At 34.6% G+C, this 14,993-nt stretch overlaps 2 protein-coding genes across 2 annotated transcripts; one reads left to right on the top strand and one right to left on the bottom strand.

Moving 5' to 3' along the window:
• Nucleotides 1-274: 274 nt before the first annotated feature.
• On the bottom strand, nucleotides 275-1,387 carry LOC116189733 (chitinase 1-like). Its single transcript, XM_031519447.1, has 2 exons — nucleotides 979-1,387; nucleotides 275-809 (listed from the first exon to the last, which is right to left on the bottom strand). Exons 1-2 carry the CDS (start codon nucleotides 1,385-1,387, stop codon nucleotides 379-381), a joined length of 840 nt encoding a protein of 279 aa, XP_031375307.1. The 3' UTR covers nucleotides 275-378.
• Nucleotides 1,388-9,086: 7,699 nt separating this feature from the next.
• On the top strand, nucleotides 9,087-14,479 carry LOC116189732 (O-fucosyltransferase 38-like). Its single transcript, XM_031519446.1, is given in 14 exon segments — nucleotides 9,087-9,534; nucleotides 9,884-10,001; nucleotides 10,176-10,243; nucleotides 10,775-10,863; nucleotides 10,959-11,136; nucleotides 11,381-11,486; nucleotides 11,489-11,508; nucleotides 12,048-12,184; nucleotides 12,541-12,569; nucleotides 12,572-12,753; nucleotides 13,264-13,448; nucleotides 13,822-13,850; nucleotides 13,853-13,916; nucleotides 13,988-14,479. Coding segments are annotated over 14 exon segments (1,527 nt in total). The 5' UTR covers nucleotides 9,087-9,342; the 3' UTR covers nucleotides 14,118-14,479.
• The last annotated feature ends 514 nt before the right edge of the window (nucleotides 14,480-14,993 follow it).

Raw genomic sequence — 14,993 nt, 5'->3', positions numbered from 1 at the left:
TCTGATAGAAAGAATTTTGAATTTTCAAACTGTTCCTCAACGTTAGGGCTCACCCTTGATTATTACAACATGGCGAAAATACGAATTCTGAGGATAAATGGTTAGCTTTTTGTTCAAAAAAATCATCATCGAATGATATTACTAAATAGAACTATCGGGTATGTGATATAAATTTTTGCCCGAATGTACATTTCCTACGGCGATTGATGTAGCGTGCTGCTTAATTAGTTGGTCTTGGAAAGTAGGCATAATTTGTATGATACATCTCGCAAAGGTCTGGAAATTTATTAACCTCGTATGTAACAGCTAGCATACGAGATGACATTCCAACATACTCGACGAATTAATCAATTAACGACGTAGTCTGTTGATATCATCTCAATAGTAATAGCTAGGAGGATCGGCACTAGTAGAGTTTAACAAGAACTGTTGCGATTTCTTCTCGTAATAGTATCCATTAACGGAAGAGGCGTCGGCTGAGAAGATCATGATCCCATTGATTTCAAAGCCATTCTCCTCAAGAAGCCCTAAGGCATCAAAGAAGGCATCCCCTTGGATGCCTCTTCCATTCACTTCATAGCTTGGGAGCAACTTGCCCTTATCAAATTGGCTTGCCCTCAATTGAAACGCCTCCAAGTACCCTTTCGGGGTCCTCACTTTATCGGTGTAGAATTGATGATTTACGTAGTCGATTACCGAGCCATAGCCGTTGAAGAGGTCGGTGTAATAGGGATGGGCGGTCAAGTGGTAGGGGGCAATGGTTGCTATGGAGATAACGCTCTGATTCTTCAGCATAGTGATTAGCTCGCCTGCACACAGTACGTCCGAGGATTAGTTCAACTTATGTGCCAAGATTAGAGAAGTACTGGTTTATGGCAAAGTAGTATATATATTTACATATATGGCATATTCGACTTTGAGCTTGAGATGGATCAGCAGACGACGTCTCAGGAAAAATGGGCAAGTTTATAAGCTTACCCATGCAAAATGCAAAGGTGGAGTTAGCTTTCTTCTTCGGGAAAGACTCGTAGTCGATATCAATGCCATCGAGATGGTAAGAAGCGATCAAAGACTTGAGGGAACTGAAAGCATTTGAGATCCACTCATGGGTGTTGTTCGGTTCATACCAACGAAGAACTTTGTCACCTAAGCCCCATCCCGAGAGGCTCGCCATGGCTTTGATGTTCGGGTGATCCTGCTTGACCTGGGTAACTGAGTCCGGACTTAGAGACGAGGCCCAGTAGGGTGAGAAAATCCCGTTCTGGGGATTCCCTGATGAATCTGCGTCGATGGCAAAGCTTAAGATGAAATGGAAATCAATCCCATCTTTTATTGGGACTGAATCAAAGGTCACTGGAACACCGGTGGCTCCAATATACTCTATCATTACTTTTCCATCTAAGATCATTTAGAAAATATATGGTTAGCTCATCTACCGTAATATAAGAATCGAATACATAAATGATCCCTTTCTTTCGGACAATCGCTTTAAATTTCCCTCGAGCAATTTGAAATCTTATGGAGGTAGCATTGACATTGCGAGAATGACACGGGTTAGGGGAGTTATCATTCTCATTAAGTGCAGGACACGGGTTAGGGGAGTTATCATTCTCATTAAGTGCAGGAGACCAAGAAACTTCATTATGACGGGCTAGCTACTCATAGTTACATGAAATTCGGAAAAGAAAAATTACGCATGTGAAACGTCTTCTTGAAAAATTATATATCAGTGTTAATGCCTCGAAAAATGAAACAAAAAAAAAAAAAGAGGGGCAAAGATACTAACTACAATTGTGTCGAGAGACGAGGGCGACCCCGAAAGCAAGAAGGAGAAGTTGATGAAGGGCAGCCATTGATATACTTCTCGTGATATTCTTCCTGTGTGAAAATGAAACGGAGAAGTCGAAATTGTCTAGAGTGATCAGAAACTTCGATCTTCACTTTCAATTCCTGTTATTATATAGTTGACAAGACAATACGGTCATGTCTCCCTTTGAGTCTCGACTCAGAATCAAGAGGTGGTGAATTCAACTTTTATCCGTGAAACTTTCATGTGCACTCATATCACCTCCCATTATCCCTTACTGGCTAGGCTTAATAGTTAATTATAGGCCTCTCTTGTAGTAAAAGCATTTTGTAATCAAGTCAAGTCAATGCTCGAGTAAGAATCATTCTCAGTTAATATGATGAAAATGCGTTGTGGTCTCCTCAAGGAAAAGAAAAAGACAGCAAATCCTTAGCCGGCTAAACCATGTGAAAACAAATGCAGGATTTGTTCTATTTCTCAGGAATCATCAATGACTTAGTTCATTCCAAGGAATATTGTTAGATGACATGAAAAAAATTCTTACAACCGACCGATTTGGGACAATGGAGATCAGACGGTCCGTATTTATACTAATGAGAATGCCGAATTCGTGCCTAGAGTTTAAGATAATCGCGACAAATCCCAATAAGACTTGGAGGTAACATTGATCACTTAGTTCCATAAAAAAAAAAACAATGGATCACTAGAGGTCTTTTTGTCATTTGCATTTATTTTTCATGGTTATTCCTTTGATCTTAAGTCACCCAGAGTTCGGTTTGGATCTTAGGACTTGCAATTCCGTTCATCGAAGATCCATGGCCGGGTGCTCTTTGGACTCAATCGAGGATTCTGTCGCCTCGGTTATACGTGGCATTCTTTCAGTAATTCATATTTGAGTCGAACTTCGGCCACGTAAGGAGTGTTGATTGGAATTGTTGCTAGGGGGACAATGCAACTTTTTCTCAAAGACAAGAGATTAAACCGACGAAATCAAATTGAAGTGGAAAAAAAAAATATTCCAAAGTTCAACTCGATGGACCATTTGTGGCATTTGACTACGGGTGTGCATGGATACTGGGTATAACCGAAACTTGTTAAAACCTACTCGTTAAGGTAGGGTTTGGGTAACTCTAATTGAAAATAGAGTAGTGTTCGGGTAGTAATTTAAGGAATTGGTGAAAATATGTTATGATTTCGATTCCAACATACACATTACTCACGGAACCGGTATCCGAAACCTATATTTTTTCTGGAAAAAATTATTTTATATTTACATAATTTTTATGTGTGATGTGGTAGTTACAAAATCCTAAAGAGAGCTTATTTGCTTTGTCTACTAAGAAGAGTTACATCATTCTTCTTTTGTTAAATAGCTACAAAATCTTTTCGTGGTATTATATAATCCTAAGAAAATCTACATAATCCTTTAGTTTTGTGAATGGATGTGATCCGATTAATTTATGTCGACATTTATTTATTTTGCGTGATTGTGAACGAGATCTTTTTCATTTTAGTTATTTATTTCATTTATTGTGCTTGAAGAGGAAAAAAAATCACAAGTTCCAATGGGATACTCGGAACCTGTAGTATAATTCAGGTTCCGAGTAAATTTCGGTTCCAGATTCTAACATGGTAGGATCCGGTTTCAAAATCTTGAAACTTGTCCCCTACAGGGCAGGATTCGGGTATCGTGAAAAAAATATGATACTCGGACTAGCACTCTCCTATATTCGACCATTCCAACAATATTGAAACGAATATCATTCTCCTGATAAAATGCCCTCTTTCTTATTGGGCTCCCAGTAAGCTATGGGCTCGGGAGAGCCCAGCTTCTTCTTTATGGGCCCCAGAGGGCAGATGGGGTGTGATTTGTAAAAGAAAATTAGTTTTGGGCCAAAAAGTGAAATATATTTATATGAGAACCCGATTATAGAAATGCTATAAGTTTTTCCAAGCATTTATCATCTATAGTACTATACTAATCTTTTCTACCCGTGCGTTGTATGAGTTTCTTTTCTACGTATCTCTATGTAAGTCCTTACTATAGTTATTACAATTTGAAACACCGATTTTCTAATTATAAGTAATTTTGATTAATAATGTAATTTTCAAATAGTAATCTTCAATTTTTAAAAATTAAAGTTAATAATTATAATAATGTGGTTAAATAAGTTGTTATAATAATATTTAAGTTAATTGTTAGTGTAGATTTGTCACTTACATTAATTAAGTTTAATAATCAAAATTGACATTTGTTTGTCCTCTTTCTAAATCAGTGTTTTAACAACAATGTTTTTAGTTTAAATTTTATTTTATTTATGAGATTAAGTTCATAGTCATATGTTGTAAATTTCTTTTTTCTTTTAGCCATAAGTGTTTTCAAAATTCTATGTATGGTCAATTAAATTTTTTTGTGGTGTTTATATTCTTTGCACTTTATATGTTTATTCCAGCACATTTATATGATATTTCTTACAAAAATTATTCTAATTTTTTAAAAAACATATTTGCCTTAATACAATGAAATATTTTAATATTAGTTTCATGTTTTATACGATAGTTAATTAATAAAATTAGACTAATTTTGAATGATCCATTAAATATTCAACTAACATCTCTCAATTAGTGTACAATTGTATATTTATTTAGCCGTTTTTATATTAGACTTATTTATTATAGATATACACAAACTCGATAACACATTTTTAAATATCAAATTTTATGACATATTTGTTTCAAATACTTATTTGTTAATTTTTGATATTGTCATAAGTTTATATCTTATACGGATTTTAATCATATAATAGAAATTTAGTTAATAATTTTATATTTTAAGTAGATTATTTTGATAATTTTGTTCGATTTACGATGGATCATTTTTTTTATAATAGAAATCAATTTTACTTATATATGATAAAGGAAGGATTTGGTATCCCCTAAAAGTTTTTTCTTTACCCGCTTGATTTTACCGAATTGTCTTCAATTTCCTTAATATAGTCGACGAAGGTAAAATCTATACTATTTATTTAAGGGAGAGTTGTGTTTTGTAAGTGCCATGAAAATACAAAAAATAAATATTATGAAATTAGTCAATCACTCATTAAAAAAAAGTAACCATACAATTAGAAAGAAAATGATTTTGTATATTTTCATTGCATAAAATATTCTCATTTTTTTCAATAATTTTCCTTCACTTCCCACTATTCTCTCATTCCATGTCTCTTTCACATCTCTCTCATGTTAAATTTTTTTCTCTCATCTCTGTAAAACCACTTTTCTTTATTTTTCCTAATTTTTTGTATTATTTACAGCAAAATTGGTTATAAAAATTCGCGTGTGAACATCCACTTCTCCTCTCCCCTTCATTGGCTCACATGTTAGGGGTATGCGGGTCCGGGTACCCTTTTTTTTCAAAGTATCCGGACCCTATCTAGTAAAGAACATGTTCTAAGATTTTGGAATCATACCTTACCATGTTGGGACTTATAACAGAAATGTAACCGGAATTTATCATGTTGGAAGTTGCAACTTTATTTATTTATTTTTTCTCTTCAAATACAACTCGAAAAGATCTCATTCATAATCACATAAAACAGATAAATATTGAAATAGATTAATCGAATTATATTCATCCTTCCACGGAACTAAAGGATTATGTAACTAAGAATATATAGCAGACAAAGCAAATAAGCAACTAAAATATTATGTAACTATTTAGCAAATAAGGGATGATGTAACTCTCCTTAACAAACAAAGCAAATAAGCTATTCTTAAGATTTTGTAGCTACTACATTGCACATAGAGGATTATGTAAATATAAACTAATTTTTTTGAAAATATATATAAGTCCCGAGTACCAATTTTGTAGGTACCCTGTATGTTGAAACCCGAATATGAATCTATTTTCACCGGTTCCTTAAATTAACACTCAGATCCTACCATATTTTCAATTTGAGTTACTTGAACCCTACCTAATGAGTAGGTTCCAACTAGTTCTAGGTATATCCGGTATTCATGCACACTTGTATCACATGTGACATATTCTCACAATTCACTCTCTCTCTCTCCCCCATCGCTTCCTCCCTCAACTCATCTATTTTTCCTTTTTCAATTTTCACCCTTTCTTTTTAATTGTTTAATTTACATGGATACATAGATAAATTAAAATAAAATAAAAATTATGGCAAAATGCACTGACCTCCTTTGAGATTTGGAGAAAATAACAGTCAATCCCATTCTTTTAAGAAAATATGCATTTAGCCCCATATGACTTATTTGACCAAATCATTATTTTTGTTTAAAATTCCAATTGAGATCATAACTTATGGAGACCTTTCCTTTTTAGGACCATACATTTATTTTTTACTGAATACCACCCACATTACATAAAGTTCTTCTTCTTAAAATATTTTATTTTATTTTAAAAATAAAAAATACAAAATACAAAATACAAAAAAAGAAATGAAGCTAAAAACTATGAATGGATAGGAGAAGTAAAGAGAAGAAAGGGCATTGAGGCGTCACCGGCCATTGCCACCTTAGGCAATGTCATCAGAGGACGCCAAAGACCTCGTGTCACGTGATGGTGGCTAGAGGCGAGCTACCGGAGATGGAGATGGTACAACAAAAAGGATCTCATCCACAGACATGCACACCCACTTTTTGAACTGCTTAATCGTATTAAATGATTATGGGATAGTGGTGACTACCGTTGGTGACCACCACCTAAAATAATATTGCCAGAGGGATCTCTCCTCTCTCTTTATCTGCCTTCTTTTTTCTTTTATTACGTTTTTAAACTTTTAAATTTTTAATTTCTAAAATTAAAGAACATATAATACAACTAAGAAAAGGATTTACACGAACATTTTATGTAACATGGTGGCCTTGTTAGATAAAATAGTATATGTATGGTCTTAAGAAAGAAATTTCAAAAGTTATCGCCTAAATATGTATCTTTCTAAAAAAATAATGGTTATTCAAAGAAAGTAAAATGGGGCTAAATGCATATTTTTTAAACAAATGGAGTTATGCGCTAATTCTTCAAATCTCAAGGTAGGTGAGTTCATTTTACCCTAAAAACTAGGCTCTTGCCCATGTGTTGCACGAGTTCCTTTTAATATATTTGTATATTATTACATTCTATCTTACAATGTACTTTTTTTTAAAGGCCAACTTTTTATTAAGATCAATAACATTTTTTAATTATATTAATTTTAAGTTTCTAACAATTATTTTTTATAAATTTTTAATTAAAAATTATAGAAAGTTAATTAGTTTAATAAAAATTTTGCAACTTATAGTCTCGTTTAACACGTATTATTGATTCAAATTTATCACATAAACTTTAATTCTAAAATTACAATACAAATTTATATTTAGCAATTTTAGTTTGAAAACAATTTTTGTGATACCCGCGTGCCTTTTCTTTTTCCTTTTTTTTGTGTTATTGCTGATCATAAGTACATATACTGTGCATAAAGTTTTTTTTTCTCTTATATGACAATAAAACCATAAAATCAATAGCTTATAGTCTTTTTCATTGAAATTATATATGTGATCAATAAATTATTTTTTTAGTGTCGCATCATTCACAAGTAAAAAAAATTTTATTGAGCAAACTCCACGGCGTATGTTTTAAGAAGGCATCATATATATACTACATATGTGGCAAAAAATATAATTTTATAGTTATTTTCTTAGGAAATTTTTTCTTTAAGTAAAAAGAAATATGTAACCGAGAATGAAATACAACAAATAAAGTTTTTCAAGATTTTATAGACTTTATAGTTATTATTATTTTACTAACTAAATGTTGGAAGTTGGAACGCAGCTAAAACTAAACTAAATGTTGAAATGAAATCTTAATTTGTTGAAAATGTTCTTCTTATTATATTACTAGTGTTCTAATCCGCTTGTCGCACGGATTTATTTTCAATAGTGATTATCAAAATTTTTAAAGATTAATTTACTTTCAAGAATATTAAAATTTTTTAACAATAATTGAAAATTTCAAGTTATAAACTCATTTTATTAGAATAATTTTAAATATTTTAGTGACAAATTTATTACTAACTGTTTTATTATTACTTTGTTTCTTTAAAGTGCATTTAACTTTTATTTAATTTTTCACATCTTCAGATTCACAACAAATATTAAGTGTGAGTATATAAACTTCATTTTGCATTTTCATGGGAAAGTAATATTTTATTACGTCCTTAATTTCATTTATTAATTTCTTTTTACCTTTTATGATCTTAATACATATAACTAGTGTCTTGTTCTTCTTTTTTTTGGGAAAATTCTGTGCATAGGTAACTTATGTTACACATTCTTTTGAAATAGCTTTTATCTGTAAATTTTTATTTTAGTATGCTCATAAATTAATTTAATTAGGGGATCGTAATAGCTGGTATATGCTTAATTAATTATTTTAGAGTATAAATTATTATAGCATCTATTTTCATATTTGTTTGTTAGATCATTCATTGGTTACAGAAAAACTTTTAAGTATAATTGTTACATATATTAATATCATTTATTGCAAAAGGTAGTTAATGTGCATTACTTAGTAGACTTCATTAGCTTCGTAATATCCGCGGCAAGGGGATAACCGTTGTACATGCAAAGAGAATCAAAATGAGACATGAAACATACTTAGTAGCTTGTTGCTTATAATAAGTTAAAATCTTTCACTAATATGATCTCTTTAAACTAAGATCACCAAATAAAAATATAACCATAAGATTGTCAAATTTTTTAAAATTTATATTGCCATGCATTATTATGATAAGCAATATCTTCAAAGAAATTAAAAAAGCGTATAATATTAAGAAATAAAAAAAAATCATGAATATTGAGTCTTCAAAAAAAGTTCTCTGTTTACTATTTTGTTGGTTTTCATTGTAATTTTTTCAACTTATCATTTCATAACATTTTCAATTTGGATGCAACAAATTAAACTAACCACTTTTATTTATTTAACATTTTAAGTACATCTTATAATCATTGTTTGTAATAATTTTCCCTTTTAAATTCTTATTTCAATTGTAATTTGAAATACTTGATTGTAAAAAAGTTAATTACAACCGTCATTAATTTTGGAATCACTTCTCATTCATTTTATCTTTAACAAAATATTTTTAATCATTTATGTTGAATTTTTAGCTTTATAATTATAATTACTAAGAAATTTAGCTACCTTTAATTACATCTATTATTGCACTCAACCTAATTTTATTGTCCATATATATATATATAGATAGATATATAAAATTTATAGATTATTAGATCATCCTATTCTTCAGATTATGCAAGAAATTGAGGGAATCTGCGTCTGTAATGTCTCCTCCTCGAGAAGAAGCTCTCCCTACTGACAAAACATTTCCATCTTTTTAACGTTGGAAGCAGCTGAAGATACAAATTTCTGCTAAAATTCCCCCTTTTGGTCCGTAAGTCTTAGCAACGAGGAGGCAGAAGAACAAGAAGAAGAGACGCAGAGAGAGAGAGAGAGAGAGAGATCTGCAGCAGATGAGATGGTGAACGGCAGAGGGGCCTTCCAATTCCATTCAAGAAGGGCCAAGCTCTCCAGGAAGCTCCGCTCCATTGCCATATACCTCGCCCTCCTCGTTACGTTCTTTCTGTTCACGCTGATCTACATCTCAAGAAAGGGGTTGGAAGGTGACGGGCAGCAGGGGACCGCATCCGATGAAATTCGATCTGAACGGGTGTGATTTCTTTTGGCTCTGGCTTGTCGGGTGCTTGCTCTTTAATGGGTTATGCCCAAATTGCTTGCTTGGATTCTTGATTTTTAGCTTTGCTCGGTTGCGCCACTGTTGATTTTGATGCGTTCAGTCTGAGATATCTGCTGTGCTCATAGGTTAGCTGTTCTGTTAGGCCACAGTTGGCACCGAGGAATGAGAAGCTGAAGGAATTATGACTAAATCCATTCAAATTTGTACCGAATTTTGCCTCACTGTCTCTTAACAGACGAGTCTCAAGACTTTAGTGGCTTTTACTTGGCATATGTAAGTGTTTGTATATGTGTAGTTCTGTCATGTAATAGTGTCTATACAGGTTCCTGAACACGAGGATGTCTTGCACTCGGAGGTCCATATGAAGGACCAACAGCTTTGGGGTACTCCTTTCAGCTTCGGTTTGCATCCTTGCGTCAAGTCCACTTCTAAATACAAAGGTCTGGAAGGAACATTCTTTATCCACTTATTTTCATTTACTGAATCAAGACATGAAGTCCCTAACTTTACTGTAAATAGTCAATCCCTTACAATCTAGTTGGTGTCGCGCTATTCTTAGAGGTATGTTACACTACTGACATAGTTGTTAAAACTTTTATTAATTGCAACGGCAGCTGCTCAAGAAACAGATCGATATCTCACTGTGAGGAGCAATGGAGGATTGAATCAGATGCGGACTGGTGTAAGTTAACCTTGGCCAATATTCCACTCACGTAGATCTCTCTTGTGGGATATATATGGGATGTTGATTTGTCCTGTTTTCCATATGTTTTCACATGTTTCATGGAAAGCACAGTTTTGTTTTCTGATCACAGACTGCATAAGATCACATTTGACATGAATGAGTAGATACCAAAACTGATCAGCATATGAACTATGACCATATGACGATTCCATTTATTCTTTGCACTGCTTCTGAGAAACTTGACCCAAAATCTGTTAATTTTTAGTGGAATGACTTCTACATTTCTTATTTTATTATGTGGGACTTGATATACTTTGTTGTTGAACCTTCCTACTGAGATTTTGAGAAACTGCCCAGAAATTAAAGAGGAATACAATGCTTTTTGAGAGTGAAGTTCTACCAAAAAACTTCTTTGGGCAATTATCGGGTCGCATCTTTTCTTATTGAAACTTGTATAGAGACTAAGTGAATGAAGGGAACCAATCTATGGCAGGTTTTTTGACTTGTGCTTTTTCTTTTTTTGGACAGATATCAGACATGGTAGCTGTGGCACGCATAATGAATGCCACTCTAATAATTCCTCAACTTGATAGACGCTCATTTTGGAAAGATTCAAGGTACTTATCTTGTTTTCCCTACTTCAACAGTTGGTGTTTCTCATTTTCTGCTTCCCCTACATTTATATTCCTGCTAACATCGTTCTAATTATCAGTTCATTTGCGGACATATTTGATGAGGCTCATTTCATCAAAAGCTTAGAGGGAGATGTGAGAGTCATGAAGGAGCTTCCCGTGGGAATAGAATCTATTCCTCATGCTCGTAGGCACTTTGGTTCATGGTCCAGCATGGGCTACTATGAGGAAATGTCACATTTGTTCAAAGATTATCAGGTACTCAGAGCATTTTAGAGCCTTTTATTTGCAGCTAAAATTTTCTGATAAAGCATATGATTGCATCCCGGAAAACGCATGTAGTTGGGTTCATGTGGGAAAACTTATGCAATGTCTCTATGAAAGTTTACTCCTGCAGTTATATGGCATCGTGATAGTCTAGTAGTTGAGACTTTTTTATTATTTTGGGTCTCTCTATTGGTTTCTTTGAACATGAAATTTCTGAATGGGTCTCCACATGCAGGTCATCCATGCACCCAAATCGGATTCCCGACTTGCAAACAATGATCTCCCACTTGACATACAGAGATTGAGATGCCGAGCCTTGTATCATGCACTTCGCTTCTCTCCCCTATCGAGAGCCTAGGAAAGGTCCGCAAATCCCTTGTACCCTCCAGGGATCACTATTTATTCCCGTGGCAATTTGAAGTAGAGTTTTCCAATTTTCTGCATATTTTATATTGCTGAACAACTGTCTGGATAGTTCCTTGCCAAGTTCTATGCAATGTTGGCCAGATTGTTATTTCCCTGCCAAGTGACCAGTATTTGTTAAAGTTTAAGTTGGTTGTGAGGGGGACAAAGGAGCAATATATAAGGTTTACACATGCTTAACGGACTTAAAATAACAATGAACAGAAACAGATCATTTGGTTAATGACAAGTGTTGGGGGGTTAACAGGATTTTAATGCGAAACTTGTGTTCTGATATTGTGTGAAGTAACTGAGTTCCAAGGAGCTTAAGCTAATTGGAAGTTGCACTAATGATGTGTCTCAGGTAAAGTTTAATGTTCCATCTTAAGCATGAGCCTCGAGGTTGTCTTGTCTCTGTATTTGATGCATTTAAGAGGTCTCCTATGGGGCATCCTGTTTAAATTAGGTACTGAGCCGTGCGTGACGGTGAAACCTCACAGAAGCTGGTGGAGCGGCTGAGATCAAGAAATGGACAATACATTGCTCTTCACCTTCGGTATGAGAAAGACATGCTGTCTTTTACTGGTTGCACTTATGGTTTGACTAAAGCCGAGTCAGACGAGCTGAGGATAATGAGGTTTGAAAATCTTCCCCACCCCGACAGATCTTTGTATAGTTGTTATAGTAGTCCTCTTTGTTAGGATTTTGTAAAGTTGTTTTGGCAGAGTCCTAGAAAAATTTCTAGTTTTCCATTTGTTCTCTCTTTCTAAAATGAGGTGAATTTGGTGAAAGAATACATTAGCTTGCATTTTACATGATATGTGGACTACTGAAGCCAAACCAGACCAAATCATTTTCAACCCTTATTTTCTTTTCTCTGCTATTCAAGAAGAAAATGGCAACGTGGAAAAAATCCAGATAGCTAGTTTCGGTAGTCACGTCGACTGTTGATTTCCTCATCAGGACCTTAATTTTATTTTCCATGGTCTGTAGGGAGAGAGTAAGTCACTGGAAGGTTAAGAAGATAATTCAACAGAGCAGCGAAACGAGGGATCTTGCCCTTTAACACCTAAGGAGGTGGGAATTTTTCTTCGCACTCTCGGGTATCCCTCATCGACATTGATTTACATTGCTGCTGGTGAAATCTATGGCGGAAGTGCTCGGCTTTTAGAGCTTGCATCTCGATTCCCAAATCTCATCTTTAAGGTTGGTGATGAATGTTTATTGCATGGGCAAAGTCTGATATTTTAGCTGGAAGTTGTCGGGAGTGGTTTTCTTCAGTTGTTCCAGTTATATGGCTTGATAGGATTGCTTTTTACGTGTTTTGAAGCATTAAAAGCTCTCTAGCTAAGAAATGGCTTTTATATTTGGAGGCAAGAGAAATTTTTACGTTTCGAGAGTTCTTTGTTTACTAAATTTAGAAAATTAAACGAAAAGGTGTTGATTTATTCTCTCTAGACAAGTCATAATATTACAATATGTCTTGCACTGTGCTCTGACACATTTGCTTTACTTTTCTTTATTGTTACTGAGGGAGAAAGTGAAAAACTGTCAAAAGCAAAGAGACCATAATATGCAACTACAACAAATTAGCATTACTTTTCACCAGTAAAAACGCTGCTAATAGAAACCTTGATTATGTTGGTTGAACGAGTTTTGTACGATGTTGTGCTAAAATTGCAATTTCAAGGAATCGCTTTTTATCATCTATTTCAGGAGACTCTTGCAAGTACAGAAGAACTGGAAGGCTTCATGGATCATGCGTCTCAGACGGCAGCACTTGACTACATTATTTCAGTGCAAAGTGATGTCTTTGTGCCATCTTATTCTGGGAACATGGCAAGAGCAGTTGAGGGCCACCGGAGATTCCTAGGGCACCGAAGGACAATCTCCCCAGACAGGTAAGTTATGTATTTGGTAAAATGTTTCGAATACGCAAGTTAGTTATCTAGGAAATAGAATGGCAATCAGTGATGTCCACGAGGGATGCTTAAACTTGGGCTTTTAGGCATGGTTGTTATGTTTGACTGAAAACAGAAAGGGATGGGCATCATCTTATAACTTCTGCACTGCATTTCTGTTCATCTTCATTCCTGTTCCTCCTAATCAACTTGGTAATAGTGATTTCTTGTGCTTATCCAAAAAATAAAAAGAAAAGAAAAATAGTGATTTCTTGAATTTCCACTTGAGTATAGTCAAAGAAATCGTTTGAAGCTCTCTAGGCATGTGGTGACTCAGTCTTGTCAGTCTATCTTACTTTTTTCTCTTTCCCAGGAGAAGACTGGTTGAAGTTTTTGATAAGCTGGAAGAGGTGAAATAAGTGAAGGTTCCTCTTTGTCACGTATTGTGCGGAAGATGCATGAGAATAGGTATTTTCAACGAAACCGAGAACTACTGAAACAGGATAATAATTCTGACAGTACCTTTCCTGGCATTACAGGCAAGGGGCTAAAAGGAAAAGGAGGACTGCAACACCTGGGGTTAAAGGCCGAGCGCGTTTCAGGACTGAAGAATCATTCTACGAGAACCCGTATCCCGAATGCATTTGCAGTACAAAGAGCCAATCATAAACTGCAGAATCTCTGTAAATTTTGAAGCAGAATCTCCGTTCAAGATGGATGGAGCCTAAAGGCTGCCCTTTTCATTAGCGGCACCGGCACCGGTAAGAAGAGGCACCATGAGGAATGTCGGGAAATTTTCTGTTTCGAGGTTCTGTTAGGCTAATATTTATGTTTCTTTGAGACGCTACAGAAGTGTAGCATTAAATTTTGGAAAATTTTATATGTTTTGTTGATTCTGAAAGAACTCTGAAGCTTCTGCATTGATGAATCTGTTGGTACGTGTTTAATTCAAACATGAATCCTGTTGGAGAAAGGGGACTCAGTGTAATGATAATGTCCCTCGATGTAAAGCCAAGTAATTTTGAAGATCATGTGTTAGACGTCAATGTCTATGCTCTCTTGGTGCCAAGCCCCCAAACACAAACTGTTCCACATTGTCGTTATGGCATGTTCATATTCTGTTCCAATGTCGCTAACACGCTGGAACCACGTCAGTTCTAACTTAGCACAACTCGACAACTTAGAAGAAGTATACTGCAAAAATTTATATTAGCCTTTTCGTATCAAAGCATGTATTTCAAAAGATAGATATCTTTTTTTTTTTGGCTAAGTAAAAGACTAGGTCGGGTTATTGACCCGCTAGTGAGACTTTAGCTCAACTTGGTTATCGCATTTCCACCAACACACTAGTGGATTAAGTTCAAGGTTCACTGGTTCAAATATTATGGATCGGTCACTACCATCCCATAATATATCCATATGATGACGAGCTCTATATCCTCAATGAAGTTCGAACTTGTGATGTTCAAATTGAGCGCTTAGACTTTAACCATTAGACTACAATGGTAAAAGATTGATACGATAGCATACAAAAAGTAAAAGACG

This window comes from Punica granatum, unplaced genomic scaffold (assembly GCF_007655135.1).
Source record: "Punica granatum isolate Tunisia-2019 unplaced genomic scaffold, ASM765513v2 Contig00001, whole genome shotgun sequence".
In the NCBI taxonomy this organism is placed as follows: Eukaryota; Viridiplantae; Streptophyta; class Magnoliopsida; order Myrtales; family Lythraceae; genus Punica; species Punica granatum.
The sequence above is the reverse complement of the archived record's forward strand: the minus strand, read 5'-3'. Positions and strand labels throughout refer to the sequence as shown.

Coding starts and splice junctions, on each gene's coding strand:
- LOC116189733 (XM_031519447.1), bottom strand. CDS start 1,387: ATGATAGAGTATATTGGAGCCACCGGTGTTCCAGTGACCTTTGATTCA. Junction 810..978: donor CACCTTTGCATTTTGCATGG/GTAAGCTTATAA, acceptor TACTGTGTGCAG/GCGAGCTAATCACTATGCTG.